The sequence below is a fragment of the Anguilla rostrata genome, chromosome 3 (assembly GCF_018555375.3).
Source record: "Anguilla rostrata isolate EN2019 chromosome 3, ASM1855537v3, whole genome shotgun sequence".
In the NCBI taxonomy this organism is placed as follows: Eukaryota; Metazoa; Chordata; class Actinopteri; order Anguilliformes; family Anguillidae; genus Anguilla; species Anguilla rostrata.
Window position 1 is genome coordinate 44,729,888 of NC_057935.1, and position 26,476 is coordinate 44,756,363.

The following is a 26,476-nucleotide window of genomic DNA, read 5'->3' on the forward strand; positions in this document are numbered from 1 at the left end:
CTGTACCTCAGCACAGTTGCTCCAATGCCAAAACAAACTTTCCAGTATTACTGGTCGACCTGCTATAACTTTGTAAATGTACATGCGGTAGTGCCATTGGCATGTCATAATTTTAAGACAAATTATAGCTTTAATGGTTAAATGGCTCTGTGGGTATCATTATGATATGAATGTGATTTGTGTGAGTGTGTATGTATGTGTGTACGTATGTATGTACAGTGCCGTGAAAAAGTAATTACCTGATTTCCTCTATTGTTGCATATTTGTTACACTAAATGGTTTCAGATTTTAGGACAAAATTTAATATCAGACAAAGGGAACATGAGTAAATATAAAACACATTTTTTAAATGATTATTTCATTTATTTAATAAAAAAAGTGTTCAAATACCCATATCACCCATGTGAAAAAGTAACTACCCCCTTAAACTTAATAACTGGTTGCACCGTCTTTAGACCAATAATAATGAAAAGTCTCGGCAGGTTAAAATCTATTCAATGCTTTTGGCATTGGAGCAACTGTGCAGAACCATACTCAAGTGTACAGCCTTAGGTCCCTGAGTGAAAACTGGAATTGGAGCCCATATCCCTCAGGTTGGCAGAGTAGAGCTTTTGACCTTTTTTCACAACTAGTGTCCCAGAAACAAGTTCTCGTACATTAACTCCCACTGCCTTGGGACAGTTTCATAGAGCCATCCTTTTGTATACCAACAGTTCCATTTCAGCATCTTTTGGCACAAAGAGGTACCAGTACCTGTGGAGTTAAACTATTTTCTGAATTGCTGGGAGTTTTTGTCTGTCATTTCCTTTGGGAAAAGGTTGTGGAACTGTCACAAATGCTGAACAGAACTGATTTTAGTGATTATCCCAGTCAGGAGTTCATTAAAATGTGCTCTGATCGTTCTTGCCTGAATTCAAAGGGTTGTGAGCTCTCAATTCAACTTCAGAGATAACTGTCATAATCATGTACAAACACTCTAACATCTTCACCATGTTTGATTGAAAATGCATTTCAAAACCTGTCTTTACAATTTACTAAAAATTGCAGAGGAGATATGGCTGTACTCATCATCTGACAAGGTCATCATTAAATTTAAACGACTGGTTTGTTAGATGTTACAGTAGAGGATAAAAACAGTAACTGAGTTACAGAATACTGGGGTGATAATGATGACGTGTGTAGCTATGATTGCTTTCCTCTCATGATCTCAAAGCTCTTGGGGACTCACCTCAAGCAACAATGTGATATATCTGGTATAGGAATATTTAAAATCTAAGCAATGTATTTATGGCCAGAGTTTCCTAAAACTCATGACAGACTAGAAGAATGAGAAAGCAGAAGTACGGTATCACACAAGACTTTGGTTTCATTCTGATCTAGGTTCCACACTCTAACCCCAGCCTCTTCCACCTTAGTCTGTTACCCTGGTAACCTGGTCTGCTTCAATCTGATGTCCTCTGATTGTCTGCTGACCTGAATCTGATGTAGCTATGGTGGAACCTGACAGGCTTGACAGCTGTTGAACGTGTGATGGAGCTTCCTTTGAATAACCCGGAATGGACTGCAGTTCTGCAGGTGTGTCACTGCCTTGCATCAACCTCCCTGTACAGGAAATCTTGTTTAAGGTTCCACATTGTTGAACAAGCCGCCTCTGACCTGGCTTAGGCACCCAAATTATTTACAAAATTATCATTCCTGTCCAATATTCTGAGTTACTGCTGTCAATGTAAATGTCACTTGAGAAGCAGATAGGATTGTTATTTGGGGGGGGGGGGGGGGCAATTAATGCTTGCTTAGGTCTGAGACGTAAGCCACATTGTGTCAAAAATAGCCATGAACAATAAAATTCCCGTGCTAATATTGTGCTTATTGTGCAATATTGCAAATGATTACACAAAAGAGGTAACACATTTTTGGACTAATTGAAAGGTTAATCAAACTAACTGAGGTTAATCAATAGACTCTTGAACATGATTTTGGGAAACAAGTTTTCACTTCACACAGATTATAATCACCTGCTAGACGTATGCCATGTAAAATGGGAGCAAAACTTGGCCCCTGTGTTGGGAGGTCACTAAGGTACAACAAAAATGTGTCTACTTCTTTCAAGTGGTAAACAATCCATTGTCCCGCGAAACATACCCTGCTCCTTTTTTTAAGCAGCTGTTACACCTGAAAGTTTCGATTTTTTGAGTTATGAACATCTGGATGTTATGGGTGATTTTGCTCCAGTGCAGTAGGAAGTATCTGCTTTTTCATACATGCCCTGCATATAAACAAGATCGAATGTGGGTACAATCCACCTTCACAAAGAAAAATGAAATAATTAAATGGACTTTAGATCATAATAAAATTATTTTATGTAGAATGGAGACAGCTTTGCTGTTGCAACAGAAACATGGATGTGACTGGTTTTCCTAAGAAGCTTGGTAGTGGACTGCTAGCACCACCTGGTGTTTCATTAAATTCTGTTGTGACTGCAGTACTGAGCTTGTTTGCCATGAACACTCATACAGATTAATAAAGTGCTTGTACTTTGTACAGGCTTTAAAGCTCTAGGTTCTTGTAAGGTTGTCAATAAACACTGCTGCCATTAAAACTTTAAAGCATTAAAACTAAGTCTGGTTGTCATCCTAGTTAGGCTAGTCTTCTGCTTTATGCATGCTTCAGCTTTCAATGACATTTCAAAGCTTATTTATTTATTCATTTATTATTTTGTAAATAAATTTGGAGCTCGACATGCGGCTGAACATGTCCAATTCCCACCCTAATTTGCAATGTCCAATTATCTGCAAAAGCAGCCATGTTCATGCTCAAACGCATCATTCTTGAGGAAATGTTGCAGGTATCACACACACATGCACACCTAACAAGGCCACGTTTGATCAGATTTAACTTTTGGCAGTGCAGAATGGGATGATGTTACACAATTGACCAATCAGTAGACATCTTGTTGCCTGACCAATGAGATATTTTTTTTCTTGTCAATTTACCTTTAGTGATGGAGGAAATATTTATACTTGTCTGTGATTTTCCAGACCTCTTCCAGAAGTTAGTGGGACATAAATAAAATTACCTTTCCTTGGCAAAATATTGGTGCATGGGCCAGTGTTTCAGGTATGTAGCAAACTTTTTTAATAATCTGTTTAAGTGTAACTGATGCCAAAGAATGAAAAAGCTGGCTAGCCTTTCTACAATGCAGCCAAGAGAAATTTCTGTAGCAATAGTTCTATTAGAGACAACTGCTGTGGATCTTGCTCATTTACTTATATTATGTATTGTGTTCTAATTGACTGGCCATTTGCTGACTATTCTCTTTGCACTCCTCACAAAGTAATGATTACTGTATTTGGTGTATGCTGATGTGGTACTCATAAAATTTGTCCAGGGTTGGCAGGTCAGCATAAAGCCTAACTGAAAATTGATAATCAATCAATATCAGAAGTTCCAAGATGATAATGTGGTCAGAAGAAAAAGTATCAACTGGCAGAAAAAAGACAAATGTGTCGATACTATATGTTGCCCACCACAGAAGAGCAATTAATGCTTGCTTAGGTCTGAGACTCAGTCAATTTCTATAGATTTGTAAAAGGAACAATATAGAAGACCTATATGCAAAAACATCAGTAATTTCAGAAGTTAATGGGTAGCACTGCTAGCCTGAGTCCCTCTCTTTAGTGGAGTAAATGGTTTCCTTGTGAAAGTGCTAGAGGCAGCTGACGAGGTCACTCAGAGCGAAATGTAGGTGAAACGGTGCCAAGGTTGGAGCCAATTGAATTGGCACAAGCAAACATGAAGACTAACCTCAACAATTTGCATTTTCACAAATATTCCACTATCAAATACTGTTCATTATTTAATCATATTGAATATGTTGAACCATAGAATTTTAAATATTTAACCTGCATTCCATGTATTTCCTAGATCTATGAATATCCATGCATGTCTGGGAAACAAAATGTACATCGATTTCCCTTCCATAATAACAAATATAATCCATATGGGCATACCTCACACATCCAGTGAAGCAGGAAACAAAGTTTAAGCGCCTTTTGAGAAATATGAAATTTTATTTTTTTCTAATACACACACAATATCTCACCAACATGGCTGCTTCCATAATTACATTACTTTGCGTGAGAGTACCAAAACATGAGTTTATAAAAGGACTGGTGAATCTTTGGTGCATTAGTAGAGTCTGTAAAAAAACATCCCTCTTTAGAAACACCAAGTACAGTGGTATAGGTCTGGCCATCCACACCAAAATACATGCAACCTGCTGAACAAAAATGCTTCTCATCCAAGAGATCTCCCTTTTAGTAGCAGCTGCCAATAAGTACTTCCAAATACAAACACATAAACATAAGGCACACAGTAGCTTCAAGGCAGTATGTGAGAGTAAGTATGTAGTTTCATATCGAAAATTGCATAGTGTAGTTAATAAGCTTCATTTTTAATAACCTCTCTCCAGAATGGCAGGACTGGGTATCCTGCCCACAATGTAGTGGACCCCCAATGATGGCTGTTCTCTTAACCGATGATGGCTTCCATACTCTGTAAATAAAGACCTGATTTCTTTTTTAACAGATCAGTTTTAAAAAAAGGTACATGATCCATTTATGCATGAATAAGACGTAGGACAATAGTTATATGTCTGCATAACACATACAATGATTCTAATCTTATTAAAACAGAAAAGCATCACACATTTGACTTAACAGAACATCTCAAAAGAACAAGAATGTGACACAGGGGTATTGGGTTTAAAAATTAACAGAGCACAACAGCAGTGTAGTGTATAAAATACAGGATGGTAAATATGTACATAAATAGCTTGGCACAAGACTGCCCAGGCAGCAGACATGAATAGCAAGACAGCATAGAGAAGAGTGATAAAAGGTCAAAAAATCAGGAATTCATTGGTCTCCACCAGAGTGCAGAGGTCCTTGTCGATTACACTTCTTCACATGAAGCCAGAACTTGGAGAAAAAAAGAAGAAAAAGCAGAGAACATCACTTGCATAGCATTTAACACACAAATACATTCATTATACTGTACATAACGGATCCTACTTAGGTCTCAAGAAAGATCTACTTCAACGAAACATGCAATTTATTTTTTAACTGTGTAAAATGATATTTAAAATGTTATTATTTCCTGGTACATTCATATTTCTAAAAAATAAAAAATAAAAATACCTAAATCGAAATCTGTGATTAATTTCCAAAACAGAGATGAAATTGAACTCAGAAAACACTCATCTCTCAGCACTACAAAATTATAAATGTAGCAACACAATACAAATCAAACCTAATAAGTGGCATTTGATTGCGTATTAATAAAATATACAGTAATGATTTAAGTCTACGTCCCTGCCTTTCCTTTACAGGGGATTACTGTGGTGGTCCTATAAGCATCAAAATTACCCAGTTTCACAAGTTAAACAGTTAACTGCATTTGTGATGATCGTGGACCTGATCGTCTTCCTTAAAACACTGCAAAGAAAACAGGAACTAATACTTCTGTGGTAGTTGGAGGTGGTAAACTGAAAAGGCTTACTTCTTGCGGTCCTTGTCTTTTTTGAAGTTGGCGTTAGTGTTGAAAGACTGGGCCTGAAGCAGCTCGGTGGCTGCCTTCTTCTTGCCGAAGGTGCCCATCTCGTCCTCCAGCACCCTCCTCTTCTCGTCCAGCTTGCTCTTCTCGTCGTGGTGCAGCCTCTTCAGCTGCTCAAACCTGCCCTGCAACTGAGCACCGCACATGGGAGTGACTGCACCGCCCGCACTGGCCACAGGGTGGGGCCAGACACTTTCTAAAAACAAATAAAGCAGCCCCCACATCCACTACCAGCAGCAGCCTGTTTACATGCTGGGCTAAGGTTATTAAGGATGTTAATTGTAATGATTAATCAGGAAATTGCGCTTTTCAGACTTAAAAGGACTCAGGCACATCATAAGCACATCTATAAAGAGCTTTTGCACCCTTGACAGCTGATAGTAGGAGAGAATGTTCAGCCATAAAGGCCACTGCACACCCAAGGCACATTAATGGTCTGATATTAATGTTTCCTGATTAATCAGGAAAAAAATCAAGTCCCTGGTTAAACAGAACTATGGAAATAATAGTGCGGGAGAGAAACATACCTCCCTCTCAGCATCCTTCAGCTCGGCCTCCTTCTCCTTCACCCGCTGAACAAACATCTGCCTCATTTCTTCCTCCCTCTTCTGCAGGTCGCCCAGAAACTCCTGCCGCTTGGCCTCGTAGGTCTCCTGCAGGCTGGGGACACACAGGTAGGGGCAGCACATGATGTTGTTAGGCTAGCACAGGGCCTCAGGCATACACTATATAACCAAAGGTATCTGGACACCGCTCGGTCAGGGGTTGCTTTTCATTCTTTGGTCTGGGCTCCTTAGTTCCAGTGAAGGCAAAATCGTTCAAGACGATTCTGTGCTTCCAACTGTTGGGTCAACAGTTTGGGGAAGGCATGACAATGCCCCCCGGGCACTGGGCACACAGCAAGGTCCAGATAGAAATGGTTTTGTCTAGAATGGTGAAGAACTCAACTGGCCAGCACAGAGCCCTGACCTCAGCCCCATTCAACACCTTTGGATTCAATTAGAAAGCCAACTGCGAGCCAGGCTGAATTTCCCAATCAGTGCCCAGCCTCACTAATGCTCTTCTGGCTGATTGGAAGCAAATCCTTGCAGCAATGCTCCAAAATCTAGTATAAAGCCTACCCAGAAGAGTGAAGCAGCAGCTGTTATAGTGTTATAGCAGCAAAGGTGGGACCAAAACCTGATATTAATGCCATACTTTTGGATGAGATGTTGGATGTCAGGTGTCCACAAATCTTTGGCCATGAAGGGTATATACACTCCAGGCAGTTACTATGGGATAAAATATTTATGTGGGATTTCTGGGTTTTAAAAGCTCACTGACACTTAAAGGAGGTTATCTACAAGTGACTGTGTGCAATAAATCAAAAGCCTGTTCAAGTGATTGCCAGCCCACCAAGCCAACAATTTATTTAATCATTTTGCGTATGTGGATTGTGAAAATTGAGTGCAGAATTGTAATGTAATGTAATGTAATGAATTGGAAGGGGAGATGGTAGGACCATTAGAGGGCAGTGTTTCTTTAGGATACTGGGCAGTGGAAGAGTCCCTAGCTTGCTATAATAATCATGGAAGACAAAACACAGGTGTTTTTCCAGGGAATTGAAGCACACTGGAATAAATGCATCTGTAAATTGTTTCAAGAAATGCTTCAGTGCACTGCATGCCAGAAAGTTTTTTTTTTCTTTTCATTATGCAGCACTTTGGAACTAGCTGACTTTAGATGAACCCTACATACAAGACGTGCATTTCCAATTAATGCTAAATTTTTCCGTAGTAACTGAGGATTTCTATGACTTGCCAATGAATGAAGAAAAATTCTTCTGAATGTCATTGGTTAACTTCAAAATAAAAACATAACAAAACATCTATATTACCAGGTAATATCTGTGCATCTTGCAATAGGATATTCAGGTTTGGATACATCCATAAATAAGAAATATAACTGTGATTTAAGGACAATGCTGAAGCACACTTCACCCTTAAGTATTCATACTGAATTCTGTTGCTCAGGGTTACAATAGGTTATTCAGCAAATGCATCCTCCGTCAATAATTTAGAATGGACTGAAGGCCAAAGCTCCAAACAGTAGGATATTGAATAGAAATGTTAGCGCCTGAGTGTTCTTCAGGAAAACCCTCAAGAATGCCCAGCCACAAGGGGTCAAGAAAACAGTTCACAGAGCGCTTTGGGGAAGGTACTGTCAGGGAAAATGAATTATGTACACAACATTACGGTAGTGTTTGTGTATTCCCAGGCATACAAGAGCTCTACAGACCACTAGGTTTTCACTAGGGGAAATAAAAACAAATTACTAAGTGCTCAAACATGATATTACAATGTTTGAACTACACATTTAGGCATAGTTCATGATTTGTTAAATTTCTTATAGACACATTATGACTGGTAACTACATAACCCCTGTTCAGACTGAACCGGCAGAAGGGGGCACAGAAATCAGCAACAGTCACTGATTCAAACCATATTATCGATAAATGCAGACATTAAGGAAATTAATACTGGCTAACAAAATTGTTTCACTCAAAAGAATTATGTTATTTGCGGAAATATTGTGACCGAGTAAAGAAAGAATATTGGAATTATGAAATAATTGTTCCGCCACCATTACACAGTATGTTCACGTTCAAAAAACGATGTGTTTCAAACGACGGTTTCAGTTTGTCTGACAAATGACTAAAATTCTGAGGTGAATAAAAGTGAATATTTCTGAGGTCAGTGAAAATAGATTTCACTCCACAGCATGTTCATGAAGAACTTGATCCCATTTTATACCAGTGAGCTTCTAAATACATTCCCCCAAATTATTATTATTATTATTCAATAGGCTTATAAATAGGTAGGCCTGATTTTGAATAATAAATGTGGCGAATATGAATTTGTGGAATGTGACTGACATGTTGATGGGGCTGGGGCATTTGACTTAAACTTCAATCAATGGACCTCAATCAATGGATTAGTAAACTAGATTGCAGAAAATAACTACATTAGCTATCTTCTAGACCCACGGCTGCCAGAGGTGGCAAGGGGAGAGTAAGGAGAGGGAAGGGGAGAGGGAGAGGAAGATGGAGGGGGAGGGTGATCGACAGAGGGAAAGGGAGCTCATTTCGGCACTACTACTACTTCCACAAGCATATAGTATAAAATATACAGTATTTTACCCCTCTAAGACAAATAATATCATTTGATTAAACAGCAGTCCTATTGGAGTCTCCAAATGGCCTTTTTGGAAGCCCCCCTAGACATAGCTCTGAAAAAGCCATGCAGAATACTCATTCTTGGTGGCACTGTCATCAAGTTTGGACCAGAATTTGTCTAGTGTTGCAGCTGTGGCTCCATACCATTTCTAAGCTGACCAGGTATAGCCACAAGCATCTGTATCTACTTCCACTGTGTTAGAGCTTCTGTTACATTGTTTTGGTAATATTTAGAGTAATCCTGACTCTTAGAAAACAAACTCCCAATGGTTACCTTTCAGAAGAGACCAGGATTATGCCTGTAGTCAAAAGGGTTCAGAAATAACAACCATTTTATTTTGGGTATGTCATTTTCAGGTTTGTGTTAAAAAAAAGAGGTGATGTAGAAGGGGTTAACCATTTCTCAACAGAATCTGTCATAACCATGCATCATTAGTTGTTCACTGAATTATGTTTTTCTTCTGAATAGAGGAATAATATTTTACTGAGCAAAGATGAAAAAAAAATTGTCTTGGGCTGATGTGCAATTTCCGCTATTAACTGCCACGGACAGGAATATTTGGATAGTAGCCGATTCATTCATTTCCTTTAGCCTGCACAGCAGAATAATGCATAACAATAAGACAACAATTTGGTGATCATATCAAGATCATCATTAGACCCATTCAGGTCCATCGAGTTTTGACAGTAAAAATGGCCTATTTATAACGGGCAGAAAACAACATTAGGCCTCTGAGTGCCAACCACAAACGTGTTTAGGCTGTCCTTTCATTTGCAGTGATACTTAATGAAATGGAGGCGGGCAGCTGCTGAATTGAAATTGAACATCTTGTAAGTTTTAGTGCGTCCCGAGATTCACATTAGCCAACGCAACCGTCTCCGCCTGCAGGTGGTTTGTCGTTGCAGTGCTGATCCGATAGAAATCTCTGCTTCATGCCTACAGAGCCTATTACAGGGTGAACTGGGGTGAGAACAAGTTGCTGCGCTTTTGAAAGAAAATAAACGTAATGCATCGCCCTCGCCAATCATGCAAAAAAACTGGTCTGATGGAAAAATTTGATAAAAATAACTATTTTTTCCATAAAATGCCAACTCACAATAATAAGTGTATGTTGTCCATAGTTTTATTTTATCTTTGAACAGAGGTGAACTGAAATAGCCGGATTAGTGGGATGAAATAAGCTATGAATAATATTTTGCCGTCGTGATCAAAACACATTTTTGCTACCTAGGTGAACAATACATATTTTTTAATCCTAGGAGTTTGTTGAGTAGCTAGTTAGAGCATGTCATCTCATTTTCAACTTTTCGTTTCAGTGTTTTCTCTTCAAATCTTGTAATGCTACCAACAGTTGTGTAAACAGCATGATCAACAAACACAAATCTCAGACACTGAAAGATGACTGACTCAAAGAAACAGGAGTAATTATTTTGTTGTGGTTCAAGTCTGGGTCATCGCCCCTTGTAAAAAAAAATAAAATAAAAAAAAAGACCTCAGAATACCTGCATTTATAGAAAGCAGTGTTCCTTGCGTTTTGGCTGTTTTTCTGCATAAAAACTGCAGAATCCAGTGCTACAGTAACCACAGTGGTAAGAACCTACAAATAAAAATTTTTTAATTGACCCGAATGTCCGGAAGACTTTAAAATTTCCTTTGATCATTTATACCAGCCAAAAACCATAAATTGCTGGCTAATGCTAACTCTGCAGGAGGGCAATACAAACCATACCAAATAACCTGAACCTGCATGCTTTCCATCCAAAGTGTAGCAAAATGTACCTGACTGGCTTGCTCTCAGGGTCGGTGTCTTTGAAGCCCATCTCCTCCAGTTTGCAGCGGCGATAAAGCTCATAGTGCCGAGTGTGGGTCTGTTCCCGTAGGTCCTCCATGTTCACACAAATCAACATCTCCCTCAGCTTCACAAAGTCGCAGTGATTCTCATTCTCCACTGTAAATCAAACAAGACATTCACATTAGCATTAGCATTTCCCTCAGCTTCAAAAACCCTGCTATTCTCTCTAATGCGGAAAATCAGTTATTCCATATACATTAGCGCTGCCGTCAGTTTCACAAAGTCAGTGATTCTCATTCTCCACCACAAATCATTCAATAGCACTAAAGCAGTTTCCATCATTAAATATTAATAACAGGTACGCTTCCTCACAATACCTTCAGACTAGGTGCTCTGCCACAAAAAGCAAATCAGTGAGAAAAAAAGACCACAGCATATGTGAAGGGCACAACTATGAAAAGGGCAGTACATTGACCTTAAATACAAAAAAAGCACCTTTTCATTTCATGACACTAATGACAGACAGGGTCAGAGCGGTTCTCATTCTCTGGCAGAACAGCTACTTGTTCACACATCTCTTTCAGCTTTAGAACGCTTCTTGTCCTTGAACAGTCCTGCTAACATTTCCAAACGAGTGTGAAGAGCCCCACCTTGCACCACGCCCCAAGGGTACTGCCGCGCTTTCACCATTTTGTTCCCAATTTTCACTTCCTCTGTGCTGCCCACCACAGCAAAGGGGAGGTGACCCTGGAAAAGAGGACATGCCATCACTGAAGCCATGAGCGCAGGCCATTATTTGCAGATCAACACACTGGTTCAGATCAAACAATAGCCCCTTCTGCACCAGGGTGAAGGAACTGAAACCAGACTGGACTATCTGCAACGGGAACTAAAAAGGTTCCTGGAATGTATTTGTCTTTGCTTTTCCAATGCACCTCAAGAAGTAGAATCTATGGACAAGAACTGCACCCACTGTGTCAAAATATTTACTGGTCTGTCTATTTGAGTCACTCCGTTTATTGTGGTCTTTAATATGTTAACCTGTAATATTAACCTGTGCAAATTTTTCTTTATTTTTCCAGGCACTGTCTAGCAGAGTGGTCTATGCCCAGTTCAGCTAAATGGGTATATTGGTACCTTTTCGGTGCCAACTGAAATGCACTCTGAAAGTTGCAAACTACAGTATCAAGTTGGATACTGCAGTCTGCAGTATCTACAGTACCGTGCCGCCTTGTGACATATGTTCAGTTTTTCAATAAAACTGAGTGAACTCTGAAAACGCGGTGTCAGGTTGGAAAATGCAGTCAGAATAAGTCTAAAGACAACTGATACCTCAAGAGCTTTGAAAGATGATAGGATGCCAGGTATGTTTTTCTCACTTCAGTACCAGTCATTTTAAATACTACCTAATATATGAAATGTTGCGTCAATTATATGACATGCTGATTACTACAGCATGTCATATCATATAGCGTTGTATTCATCTATAAATAGCCGTAACATTCAAATTTCATTATTTGCATTTCCTGAACCTGTCATCTTCTATATTGGCTTATCCAGCTAGCTGCACGGACTAGATTTGTAAGCTTTATGTAGGGAAAAAAACATATCCGATAGACTTGTAGACACACTGAGAACGTGCCACTAAGCAGTCTGTATACATTTTTAGAGATGTGCTGTACAGCACTGGGTGAGCATTCATTGCGACAATCCGTTTTTCCTGTTTGAAAATTGAAGGAGCTGAAAGCCCATCCCCTGCTCGCACTAGACCATCGCTTATTGGCTGACACACTATTATGTCAGACTGCAGTGCGTTAAATGTTTAACTGTGAATTCTTTCAGTGGACAGCAGTGATGCTTTGATAGACTACCATGTATATCAGCCACCTTTTCAACGCATTCCTCTCATAGAAAACAATGGCATAGATAATCCTTTCCAACAAGACTCAGCATCATGTTAGCGATATTCGTGTTAGCCTACAGGCAGGCAAATCAGCAGTGCTTTCTCATTCGTTCAAAGTTCAGATAGTACTCACATTCATGGAAGTGTTGATCTTAGCGACCGTCTCATCATCAGTGGGGAACTGGTAGATCTGGACACCGTTGCTGACCAGCTCACTCATGATTTTGATCTTGAACTTGTGGAGTTCACTCTTAGAGATAGTGTCTGCCTTGGCAATAACTGGAATAATGTTGACCTTTAAAGCAAAATGACAGAAATGCACATATAAATTAGGATGGTTTAGAATGGATACAAAAGGCATAGATACTGGCCTTAAGAACATAAAACAAGTATTAGGCCTTTTAGCAAATTTCAGCAGGTCATTTGTCAATAAACAAGTGACTCCAGTACCACACTGACTTCACTTCTGAATGATCCCATTGCCTCCAACTCAACTTCAAATCTCTACAAGTTAAAGGCGTGCTATGCAGGATTTGTTTAGCCTAGCAGTGGTCTTGCGTTTACAATCAAAGAAGTCCCCCCTTCGTCTTCTACCTCGCCCACTCACTCCCACTTATAGAACAGCCCAGCCTACATGATTATACAAGCATTCTAAACCACACTGGCATGCCATTATAATCTCTAAATGAATAATGGCAATTCCAAAAACTTAAGTGCAGACAACGTGTATCATGTATAGCTAGACTAATAATGTGCATGAGACACTATGCAATATTCAATCTCTTTTGCAAACAAATACCATTTCTGTGGTTCCAGATGTGACACTAGACACTCATCACAAACTGGAGTATGACTTCCCAGAGGGAACCCATTATGCCATGTCTGCTGTGGACACTGATTGTGACAAAATGGAGGATAAATGGACCTCTGACCTACAGAGGCCAGTGAGCAGATGGCTGACTTGCAAACTCTTTCCTCATAGGATTGTAGTAAGTCTAAGTATGTAATTTACTTTTTCAAATTAAGAAAAGGTGTTTCTCCCCAATTGCTAAACCTGTCATTACAGAGCATGACACTGAAAAATGCACACGCACTGATGCCTTTAAAAAAAATAAAAAAAAATAAAAATAAAAAAGCTGTTGGTGAAATGAGTGTTGCAGTCTGTAGGGCAATCAACTCTAGGCCGTATGCCATTCCCCTGTGGGGTGGGGGGGTTTCGATCTCCGTCATAGCACTTGCTCAGCTGTGGTCCCTGATCTACCCATTACACTCTGCTTTCTTTCTACCCGTCTGAATAAAGCATCATCTGAATTATTTTATTTCCTTTTTTTAAAATCCCACACATACATACATACATACATATTAAAGAAGGGCATATTGTCCCACTATTATAATAGTTAAAAAAAGCTATTAATTATTCATTTTTGCAGGGAAACATCAGTGTTACTATTCCCTAGCCACAAGAAAAGACTGGGCGAACAGCTGGACTGTGTCAACAGGATTAATGTGCTTAGCTCACTGTGTTAAGCTATCCAGTTGTTTCCCATTATTCATTGTTTAGTGAGAGCTCGTAGTCCACAAATGTTTCTTCAGTGCATGTATGCATTCATTCATAAACGCTGTTTATTCCTACACTAAACGCTCCAACTAAATGACAGAAAGATTTTTTTTTTTTTTTTTTTAAGCGCATACAGTCCTTTAGCAATTGTTCACTTCATTCAGACATGGGAGAAACAGAGAGAGTTACAGATAGAGATGGGATCCCAATCCAGCCATGGTTGAGTAAGCTGCCCAATGGTCTGCATCATACCAGCTTCCCAAACTGGAAGATTTTGAAGGTAACACTTCACCTTTCTTTCCACAAACATTTTTTGTTAAGAATAAGGAAAAATATAAGACTTTACATTTTAAGTGTTTTAACTTTGTCATTTTTACTGCCCTACAACACATCTTATAAATAACACTGACCATGCTTCCAGACTGCTTTAGACATATCCTGTTCACACACAAGCTAATGTTAGCTCCATGCTGATGCAGACTTCCGCACAACAGTTACCGTTTCCCTTCACACTGACCACACTACAGCAGTCAAATAATTTCCCTAATATTCTCTTTGGTAAAAACCAAAGTGATCCTGAATGAAATGTTGCCAAATGAACAGTGAACAATGTATCCACCAGAAATATGAGTCCAAGCTGCCAAACTCTGTGTACACACACAGCTGTTTCTGACATTTAGGTCCTGCCAAATCAAGACTAATGAAGCCATAGACAATTATGATCCAGCCCCATTACAAATGAAATGAATGCATGTTTATTTCAGGCACTCCTGATTGCAGGCTACGCAAAGTTGCTCACTCGGCAGCTTTCATAACTGTAGCTACAAGGTGAACAGAACACACTGCAGCTTGGCTTCTAACTATAAAACACTGATGAGCATGGCAGCAGCAATGGGAGTTACAATGTCACTGGTTCAAACACCAGATAAGCTAGATATGCTGTCAGCCTGACACAGAGCCCCCCCAAGTAACACAGCCATATATGTGGGAAAAACTGTATCAGATTGTGTTGAGATGAAATTTGTAAGGACTGTATATTGGTCTGGAAATAACAAGTCTAAAGACAGAACACCCTTGCTTCATGCTGTAATCTTGACAGATACCCAAGTTCCTAAGTTTTAAACACGAATTAGCTTGATCTGATCATCACAGAAGCCTCCAAGGTTCCTCTCGGACAGACTGCAGAGTGTGCGTTTGTGCTTGGTTAGACGCCTGGGCTTCCAGTCGGGACCCTGACCTTGCTGTCCAGCTTCTTCATGGTGACCAGGTCCAGGGACTTGAGCGAGTGTCCGGAGGGGGCGATGAAGTAGAGGCAGGCGTGGATGCGGGAGTCGTGGTAGTTGTGGAGCGACCGCTTTATCTTCAGCTCCTCCTGCAGGTACGACTCGAACTGGGTGTCGATATAGTCCACCACGTGCTGGTAGCTGCAGAGCGGGAGGACAGCTGGTCAGTAAGGGGGTAGAGGCCTAACCTTTATGAGGAACATGACAATCTCGCTGAACCAACAATGCAATAAATACGTAGCATTAATTGGATGAATAATATAATAATAATACAATAATAAAATACATGTGTCCATCAAGTGTTCTGCCAACATCTCCGAGATAATTGAGAACTCTGCAATGAACTACAGGAGCTTATGGTAAAGGAAGCATAGAAATGGCTGTGAACCCCATCTTTCAATATTAAGTTTAAAACACAGGAACATACTGACAGTCACTCAAAGTACAGAGTACCCGTATTTGCACACATGACAGACTCTGAATCATGTATACAATTCATATTAAACAGGACAGGAGTTCTTCCCGACTACATCATCAGAAGTAATTTGTCTAACTTTTAGGAACGCTATGTAATAACGCAGGGCATTACATGTATCCTGCTTTGGGTGTCTGTATTGTCATCTGCATACAGTGATTTTCACTTTAAGTAGCTCAGCCATCAAGTAATTAAAAATTCTCAACTAAAAAGCACCACAACAGTGCTCTGCAGAAAAACTGCTGCACAGAAGGCAGAATCAACACTCACTGGCCTATGTTACATCCCCAGCCATCTTTCTGGTGCCCCTAAGGGTAGGCCTGTTTGGTTGCCTTGATTTTCCTTGTTTTGTTCCTTTCTTCAATTGCAGGATTGGCAGCACCCGACAGAAGCCCTTTATGAGGAGCAGTGTGATGTCTGAAAGAGGATTCACTCTGCGGAAACTCTCAGGGTTCCACACTGCCCATGTTCCGTTTCGCCTTTTCGTTAATAGAACTATTTCTTTTTGGAAATTAAATAATCTCTTGTATAAATCTGTGGCTTTCCCATCCTTTATGCTGCGACTCGCCAGGAAACTTTTGAAACTCTTATCAGTAATTCAACAGAGCATAAAACACGAGGAAGGGAATAAAAGGGTGTTATGTGCTTGCCTTTCCTGTTTGTTCATCTGGTCACCAAAGCCCACGGTATTAACGATCGTGAGCTTTAGCCGAACGTTACTCTCCTGAAGGTCATACGTCTGGGCCCGGAGTTTCACCTTTGGCTCGAAGTGAGAGGACTCAAAGTTCTCAAAGTTGGTGTTGAACAGGGTGTCCATCAGGGTCGACTTGCCAATACCCGTTTCACCTGGAAGGATACAGATCCATCAATCACTTGCAACTGCTTATTAAAACATCTATGTTTATATCTATAAAGACTGGCAGCGTTTCAAATGCATGCATGTCAAATATAACTGGGTTGATTGGTATTAATTATGCAAAAGAACGGCAATGTGCCATCAGCAAAGTAACCTGCTCCTTTGCCATGTTGACTAAAGTTCACAGATACTTTCAGTTCATTTTGGAGGCATTTAGGCATTGTTAACAGTATACATTAAAGCGTATTTTGCTCATCTCTGTCTATAGCCAAGCCAATGCATCTTGGACATTATCATTATGATACTCTTACCAATGCAGAGGATGTTGAAACAGAAACCCTGGTTGGTTGATTTGTTGACCAGTTGATCAGGCAAGCTGTCAAAACCAACATGTCCCGACAAAGACAGAGGTCGTGCATTTTTGTCCTGCTAGAGAGAGACAAGAGTCAATCCATGGTAAATCGACTAGACTGTCAGGCCCGTTTCTCAGAATGCCTTCATTTTTAATACACATATGACTTACCAATCTGTAAAGACTAAAACTGAAACTAGAGGTTGAGATACCAAATAGTTATTGAAAAAGAAATGATCAATGATCATCCAAAATGCCCAACTTTTACTGAAGCATCATTTTCAGATGTCTGTATCTCTGTGAAAATAGGAATAAGAATCTCTTTCTTTTGCTAAGATTACAAGGCAAACCAAAATAAGTCATTAATACCTTAAAAACAAAATCTCATCTATGCAAAATAACGGTAATGTATACTGGTCATACATATTCAACAGAAAAGAATTTCACATGTTGGCATATTTTCTCATGCTCATTCTTTCATCACTTAATGGAGATATAAGTGTACAATTATGCCCATATATATATATATGACTTTTCATTCTTAATGATCTTTGTTGATCCAATTTTCATGCATACTTACTACATTCATATTTGGGACAAAATTGTACACATTTTGTGTTCTTTGCATTCTGTATAGGCCTAGGCTAATACCTAAAATTAACTATGATTTTTATTTCATTCATACTATCAGATAAAAGTGTTAAGCCCCCAAACTGGCAGCCATTTTGGAACATCTTCAGACCCTAGTATCTGCCACGCTATGCAAGATACCATGTCTAAAATTCTGTTTTATTCATTTTAATAGACAAATACTGTTTGAAGGAAGAATTAGGAAAATTGTAAACATAAGACCATAAAACACCTAAATCCTGGTTGAATTTTGATGGAGACCCACCCAAGGGATATTAAAAAGCATCCACAATTCAAAACCAGACAGATAATTAGAGAATAGGGTTTTCAGTAACAAAAAGATTTACTATAAATATGGAAATTAAAACCTTATTGAAAGTCATTATGTTTTTTCCCCACAACCATGGCCTGCACATGGTCAGCTAATCAAATGAGACAATTTCATTCCCGCAGAACATGTACCTTTGACTTCAATTCTATCAATAGAGAGGACAAAACTCGTACCACGTTCTGACCTATCCGCCTCTCTCAACTGACATAACAGCTAAGATTGTTAATGGGGTTAATGCAGACACCACCAAAACATATTTCAGCTGTACATATTTTCACGCAAATATTTCTTAGATGAGGCAACGCTGACTTGCAATCTGAGTTTAACAACTCGGTGCCGTCTTTCTGGAACCCAAATGCTTGTTGTCTGTGTTCACCGACAACTAGACTAGTAGGTAATACGTTCGATTGAAACAAGTAAAATGCATTGTGTAATATTGTTAGCCATGTTCAAGTGCTAATCAGCTAAAATGTTCACCAGTAACTTACTAGCTAGCTATGTAAAACGTCAACATAGAAGGCTACTGGCTAGGCTAAACTGCTAGCTACAAATTAAAGAAAACTAAACAACTTTGGGAGGTGTTATTTATCCAGCCAAATTAGTTAACGTTAACTAGAACTTCGCAACTAGAAATTCAGGGATAACTAGTTGACTTTAGTTTTGGTCTATCGATCTTGGCTAATTAAGTTGCTAATGAGTGCTTGGTATCACAGTTTTTATTGCAGATTTGCCCTCGTAGAATAGTTAGACAGCTTCCTAACATTAGCGGTGTTTCTCAACTCATAGCAAGCAAACTTTAAGCAATTAGAGAAGTTACATTTGTTAGACTACGTAAGGTTGCTTACTTGACATTCGTGTAAAGATGCTCGCTAGCCTACTAGCTACTTAGCCAGCAGGCGGATACACACGATGAACCCAGTTGTGGGAAAATTTTAACTTGGACATTCTTTGAAACAAACCACACATATATTACTTTTGAATATAAGAAAACACGTACCAATTGTCGAGCAACATCAGACGACGCCATAGTTTTAAATTATACTTCTTACTGACAAATACACTGAAAAGTAAAGTAAGTTCTACTAGGTTTTACCAAATAAATTAGCTGGGATCCACATCCAGTTGAGAAATCAGGCAAGCCCATACCACTCTAGGAATTCGGGTTTCGTTCAATCCTTATCCAAGCCTTGGTCCGTGTGGGTGCTCGGTTTTTAAGACCATACTGAATGATATAAAATACATTAACTACATATTAGTGTAATTATTTCGAATAAAATATGATAAAGTACAGCAAATTCTAAACAAATAGTAAAAGCGGAGTTTGAAAGTATAGTGATATCAGAAATAACTTTACACTGCACCCCCCAATACGCCAGTGGTATGTACCATTTTCAATCCCGCCAAGTCCGGAAGTATGTCTGTCGACCTCGCAAAGAAAATATTATCTCTTTCTGGGGCTAATGGGTGTACCAGTCAAACTTTGCTACAGACTCTGGCTCAGAATCGGCATTTTAACAAATACATGATTGGGGCAGGGCACGCTGGTCTCGTAATCATTGTAAAGAGAATGGTCGATGCCTGGAGGAATTAAAACTGTGTTGGTGTAATGAGAGTAGCAAAGATGAAGTTAGCAAGTATCTCCTCGTGAACATAATTGCACCACATAATACTGTTTATCACAATGGAGACAACATTCTGCGATCCTGCTTGATCTGGCTGAAAAGATCCAGTTACCTGCAGTTTTTCCAACTAAGGAAGTCTGTCACTGTTCATGGGAAACCAGAGTCAACACCATAAGAGAGAAAAGATGGATGTAACAATGTCAATGCAATCTGATGAACAAAATGAATTGATATGGTTTAATCCAATTATTTACAACTTTAAACTATATGTCTATAAGTTTTTGGACAACTACACAAATTTTGTTGTATTTGCTCTGTACTCCAGCACATTGGATTTTAATTGAAACAATGAATGTGAGGATAAAATGCTAATTTCCAGTTCTGGTTTGAGGGTATTTATATCCATATTTGGTGATCTGTGTAGGAATTACAGCCTTTTTTATCCGTAGTTCCCCCAAATACTTATGGGCTGCACTGCATATCTAGAACACACATTCACAGACAAAATTTCTTATTTTTTCTATAAATTTGTATATGCTACATATTGTTACAGTCTATGTAGTTAAGTTGTTGTTGTTGTTATTATTATTATTATTATTATTATTATTAAGTTGTTGTTGTTGTTGTTATTATTATTATTATTATTATTATTATTATTATTATTATTATTATTATTATTATTATTAATAATAATAATAATAATAATAATAATAATACAGTTCATTGTTAGAAGAAAATGTGATATGAGGAAGCAATTGGTAGTAGCTTGATCACTTTGAAATGCTGCAACAAGTGAGAGCAAAAGACTTCATAGAACAAAAAAGACATTCAGGTCTGTTCTACTTTCTGTAGAAAACAGAACATTAACATTCTACCTGAGTCTTTTCTCTCTCACATCACATGGAGGCTTCACCTTGGCCTGTAATGACTTCATTTGGAGCAAATAGATTTGATATGAGATAAGCTGCAGGTTATTTTCCTTTACCACAGAGTAGTGTTAAGCAGTGACTTCTTTTCCACATGTATTTGTATTTAAAGAGTCCTGATGTTATAAATGAGGTAAGAGGTAGGGGCATGGCTCTGTATGGGATGAGATACATATTTAAAAAAAAAGGGAAATAGAACTGTTGCCCCTGCAGGACAACAGAGACATTTTAAAATTCTATGGTAAAGTTTAGACCAGGGTCAGCTTCATTCTGTAGTCATGAAAATTCCTAAGTTCATCTTTTTGACTATGCCAAAATATTGTCACTGTATATATACCATTTATCCTGTATATGTACAAGAAAAACAACACTAATACCTGGAACAAAATTAGAACCCATTGAAATTCCCTAAATTTGTAATAAAAAAAATCCTCAAATGCTCAGGAGAATGACATTATCAGGCAAATTGGTCAAATGACTATCTTGTTGAGTCCCTAATATTCAATATGAAGTTACATTCAAGACATAAGGTTTGATAAAATAATACACAAAGTTAGACAATTGTGTATCAACAGGTGTACCTGGAGAATCTGGAATGTATTTACAATTTATAGCCTACTTAAGGTAATTTATAAATTGCAGGCCTCATAGGACAAAAGCAACTAAAATAATTGAACTGATTGTCATTAATCATGTTCCTCTCCTTGGCAGCTGTAAGCTGATCTCCTTTTGAAAAAATTGTGTTTGGGTCTGACTTGAGTTTATGGTTTTTAAAAAAAGTGTCTTTGAATCACTTGTCTATATTAATAAGTGTCTTGTAATATCCCCATCAAATGTGAATTTCTTTAAGGCCCTACATTGTTTGTAGACAATTTTTACATACATAGATGGAGGTCTTGCCACACATTTTTATTGCATGTTGTTCCAGTAATTATCAACATGTCTTGAATTTATGCATTAAATTCTGCATTGCATTAGGACAACAATTACTTGATGGTCTGAAAAGGTTATGTCTTGCAACCTTCAAGACAGGACATCACTTTTTATATAACTCCAATGTTTAGAGGTCTTTAAGACAAAAGTACCACTGGTTTGTTTTGCCAGAGCTATCTATCAGTTTATTGCAACCTGAGAGTAGACCTCCCACTGACAGGTCTCAAACATAAACAATCAGCTGCAACAGTCAAAACCATTTTCCTGGATGTTTCAAATATGAAATCCTGATGTTTGGGCTCTGAAATGAGGTAGGACATTGGAATAAGATCAGTCTACTTTCAGGACAGGGATTATGCCTAGATTCTGTCTCTGTGCACCCCAGAGAGGGGTCCATTTATTTACCCAACAGAGCACTCTCTGTTTGTTCCCTGGTGGGCATGACAACAGCATGTAGTTCTGCTGCCTTTGTTACTGGGAGCAACACAGTTGCTCAAGAAAAAACTGACGTACTGACAAGAAATTCATGGATGGAACACCTGTCCAGTAAAGCTTCAGAAACATCTCTTTCAGTGTGCACATTATGATAACTATTTATTGCCTATTGTTGTATCTCATTAATTTAAAAAAAATAATGTTAGGTTATTGTAAGATGGTCTAGCCAAAGAGCCAGGTGTGGGATAGGCAGGCAGATTCTGGAGGCAAAGTTTCAGTTCCCAGGTATGTTTTATTTAGTGTCAGGAATACGCAGGTTAACTCATCAAAATGAAAATCAAAAAGAAGTAAATCAAAATGCAAAACTGAGGAAAATTAAATCCGCAACTAGAAACAAAAATAAGGCTTGTGTTCTGGCAACACAGCATAACCCCTCTTAGTCAGCCTATCCTGAGTGTTATAGCAACTGTTTAAATACTGGGAGCAATCAACCCATTACCCCATTAGCCACTACCACAGCTTACATAGGTAAGTCTCACTGAGAATCTTTGACACAGCATCCTTTAAACATTATCTTTATCATTATACAAATTCTTGCAAATAATAAAATATCAAAACATAAGCAATAAATGTCATCCTTAAATCCAAAGTATTTAAATCAATAAACAAGCAAAACTACTACAGTCAAAACCCCATCTTCCCCTGGACTTGGTTTAGTTGATGATGTATTCATGATATAGCCAATGTCATATAGAATCAGGAAGGAACTGCTGGGCAGCCCCCTTCCAATCAAATTCACATTGCATTTCAGTTTGTAACAAAACAAAAATTTAGCTGTATTGCAACAAAAGTTTTTAAAAAATGTAAGTAAAAAAAAAAACAAAACAAACATTGTGTGCTTGCTCCTTACTTGATTTATTTTCAATGTTGTGTTTCTACATCTGGTTGAATATAAATGATTGTCTAGTTCATTCTAGCACACTCAAATCTCGCCCTTGAGGCCAGTTGTAATGTTTGTTTTCATGTTGTGGAAGCTTAGTTAAATAAAATGTTCTGTGTTATTCTTTTTATTAGCAGAAAAAATATTTTAGTGCCTGCTGAAAGTGGAAAAATTCCATAGGAGATGTTTATGTCTTAAGAGAGAAAGATGTTCAGTTGTTTTCCTTTCGCTTATTAAGATTATTTTGATGTAACATGTCAATATAGAGTTTGGTAACCATCAGTTTAAATGGGAGGACAGATCCTTTTTCCTGATTTTATGCTCCAGAGAAAGTATAAGCAGAGACGGCTTGCTTGTGCTATTGTGCTATGGACACAAGGTATGCCAAGTGTTTATTCCCCATGCTGCATGAATAAATAACTTTTAATTTCACCAGTCCAAACCTCAGAGTGGCTTCCATGACAATTTTTTACCCTCAAATAAGGGACTGATTTAAATGTAGAACACAAGGTGAGTGCAATCATGGGCCAACCAGTGCCATTAATATAACAATTATCAGGTTGAAAATAAAACCCGTAGTACTACTGACAAAAAGGCTAAAATTTTATTGTCCCTGGTCTGCTATACTCCCACTAACTTGATTAACTTGACTTTTAATCTGATATTTTTTGCAAAGGATATTTTTGCGGAAAACCATTTTGGGTCATTTGTATGCTGAACAATTACAAAGTGTCTTCAGCATCAAGCGTGGTTATTTCTTCCATGCCTGCTTTTCCCCTTAAAAATACAACAATAATTGAAAGTCTTATCTCATTCCAAATCCATTCAGTAAATTCCAGTTGACAGTGGCAAGATGCTACATGATATGAGTGCAAGAGATATTGAGCAGTCATCCTGCTTATCTCCACTAGGTGGGGCTGTGTGGTCAGCCTGAGAACCCTGCTAGCCTTTGTGTCTCAGGGTATGCAGTAACCAGATGGCACCCAGCTTGCCGGGATAGATATCTGACTGTGCGTATTCGGGTAACAACCAGCAGGGGCCTTCTCTTGTTCGTCCCTTATGTCATTCTGGGGGAAGAGTCTGGAACTTGCAATAAATCTCAAATACTTGATGTCCAGGTCAGAGACAGATTCTCAGTCCCTCCTCTTATGTCCATTGCAATAGTCCTCTGAAAAATGACAAAAAGAATGCGGAGAGGTTCAACTCATTTTAAGATTTGAAAGGATTTTAAATGTATTCACATTCCTCCAGCACACTAGGCAAAGAAGAGCAAACCTTTCTTTCAGAAGTGACACTTTAATAGAGAATGAAAATCTTGTAAAGCTCTTATACTGCTGATACATGCTAGTTTTTAGTTTCAAACTAGTTTCACACTCATTCATACTGGCAATACTTACATTAAGGAACATTTTATTTGAACTATGTCATAAAGCCTACATAGCACTACCATGAGCATAATATAATAGCTGTCCTAACCAGCTATTAGTGTATCACAATTCAAATCAAATGTCATAACACCATCTTAATATATGAAGCAAATTTAATAATTTATGTATTGATATAAGATGCAAAATAATTGACAAAGATACCCTAATTTTCAAAATAACATAACCACGGTGTTATAAGATCGGTCACAAGCTGTAATATACTGTCATGACTGGTGTGATGTCCTGCTAATGGGAATGTTTTAAATATGTATAGTAATGTGTGCAATTTCATTTTTTTATTTTCTCCTCAGTTTCTCCTTGGCTTTATTTTTGTTACCATATCACCAGAGATGTTAGTGAAAATAGTGTAAAAATAATCAAAGTGAAGAGGGTGCTCAATACAGAGATAGAAACTTGGTTATACCTGCAGATGGGTAGGGAGGAATACCGAAGACCTGAGAGGGACGGATGGCACCCTGCTTCTCTTGCCTCTTCTCATCTGCTTCCAGAGAAACAGCTGATAAGGTGACAGGCCAGATCAGAGAGGATTACAGGCAGGTAGGGTGAATGGATGGTAACATGTTCTGTCAGAGCTACAGTAGCTCTGCTCAACAGAGGAATGTTCTTTTACATTATTCAAGAAACAAGGGTGCTGTCCATTTTGATCTTTCCTGGTGGCGGATGCAGTGGTCATCTCATTGGTGGATTTTGGGTAAAAGCACAAGGCGGGTGGTGGGGGAGGTTGAAGTCAAACAGCTGTCTAGGGGGAGTACTCAATTCAACTATTAAAACTGAGGAACTGTCAGTGGTATCATGCAGCGTTCATCACAGCCACTGACAAGTGACGGTGATGATGGTGGTCAGAGAGGTTTGGGAGTGGCAGGAGCTTTGACTGCGTATGTTTCTATAAAGTGATTCCAGGAACTGTTTCCCTGGGGATTACATTCAATTGTAGTGGGTAGGTGTGACTGACACACCTCATTTTCAGAATTCCATTACTGTCATAGGTGGAGTTACGGTTGCTGTATACATGTTGCTTTGAAATGCAGAGATGATGGGCAGTTTTCCAACCAGAGATGGGTGTTCCCTAGATACAAATGCAGCAAGATACACATACAATGCAACGTCCTGTATGTGGTTATAAAATACCTCCATAATAATAAAGACAAGCAACCTGTGTTAATGGGAGAGTGCCTGAACTTTCCCCCATTTGCAGCTTAGAAATAAGACCAGGACTGCTAGCACATTTTTGAAAAATGATGGCCTCCAATTCCAGCACACTTTTTTGTCCTTCTTCTAGGGTAGTTTGTTCCTTACTGTCCCCCTTGGCAAGAAATGTATTCTGTGTTTTTGAAGACTTTGAAGGCTAAAGCAGTGTGCTGTTCAAACACTGTATGTGTTTACTAGGGGAGGGCCTTTGGGTGATTTTCAGTGCTGAAGTACCCAAGGGAACCTTAAAATAATACTTGAGTATTCATTTCCTTGTAGGTTTGGGGAGTCCCACAGAGTTCCCAAAATAAATATGTGAACGATCGCCTGACGAAAGATGTGCTGGTGTCAAGGTAGACATTTGCAATTTGACAGTGATTTTCATTACCATTCCCATGGTTTTCCCTTGTATGTAAAAACACAAGTTTAATTTCCTAGCCTTAAACCCAAGTTTAATGTTTGTTTGTTATTATCAACAAAAAATACACAATTGAAAAAATAATTGTCACCCTGAAAATTTTAATAAGTTTTAATAAAACTGTAACAGGCTAACTTGGGCTTGCAAAATCATTTTTATCAGTGTCAGTCATAAATAATCCATGACTTCTAATAAGCTTACAACAATGTAGTAATCACATAAAAAGTGTTAAAAAAGGGGGGATAAACCATAGATCATACAGTTATACAGGCGTGATGGGAGAAAACTGGGCTGAAATTGGTACTACTTTAGAGGTGTGTCCACCAGGCATCTGTTAAATTAGCACTGGCTTTAGACTTTCAGGCAGTGGGAAGGCTTTCCTGTAGGAAGTTCACCCTTTGTGTTGGAAAACATAGCTTGTCAATGTCACTGTGAGTTGGGTGGGACCATCATAAGCAGAGAGGAAGCAGAAGCACAAGCTTGAACTCAGATTTCTTTTTCATTTTAGTTATGTGACTGCAGTTAAAATAATAGCTACTTTAAAGCTACATGCATGAA

General features: G+C 38.6%; 1 protein-coding gene across 2 annotated transcripts; it reads right to left on the minus strand.

Moving 5' to 3' along the window:
- Positions 1-4,047: 4,047 nt before the first annotated feature.
- Positions 4,048-19,168, minus strand: LOC135250973 (septin-11-like). 2 transcript variants are annotated; one of them, XM_064327872.1, is made up of 10 exons: positions 19,006-19,168; positions 17,007-17,124; positions 16,490-16,685; positions 15,319-15,505; positions 12,657-12,818; positions 11,271-11,367; positions 10,608-10,776; positions 6,141-6,273; positions 5,560-5,744; positions 4,048-4,979 (listed from the first exon to the last, which is right to left on the minus strand). In XM_064327872.1, exons 1-10 carry the CDS (start codon positions 19,033-19,035, stop codon positions 4,964-4,966), a joined length of 1,293 nt encoding a protein of 430 aa, XP_064183942.1. In that variant the 5' UTR covers positions 19,036-19,168; the 3' UTR covers positions 4,048-4,963. The 2 variants fall into 2 exon arrangements, with proteins under 2 accessions (XP_064183942.1, XP_064183943.1); XM_064327873.1 differs by having other exon boundaries at positions 17,007-17,121; positions 19,006-19,164.
- Positions 19,169-26,476: the final 7,308 nt, after the last annotated feature.

Bases quoted from the DNA above. Each gene is read 5' to 3' on its own strand.
- LOC135250973 (XM_064327872.1), bottom strand. From the start codon at position 19,035: ATGGCGTCGTCTGATGTTGCTCGACAATTG. The intron at 17,125-19,005 runs GTACGTGTTTTC...GTCTCTCTCTAG, and splicing joins CTGATGTTGCTCGACAATTG to CAGGACAAAAATGCACGACC. The intron at 6,274-10,607 runs GTACATTTTGCT...GTGTGTCCCCAG, and splicing joins CCTGAGAGCAAGCCAGTCAG to CCTGCAGGAGACCTACGAGG.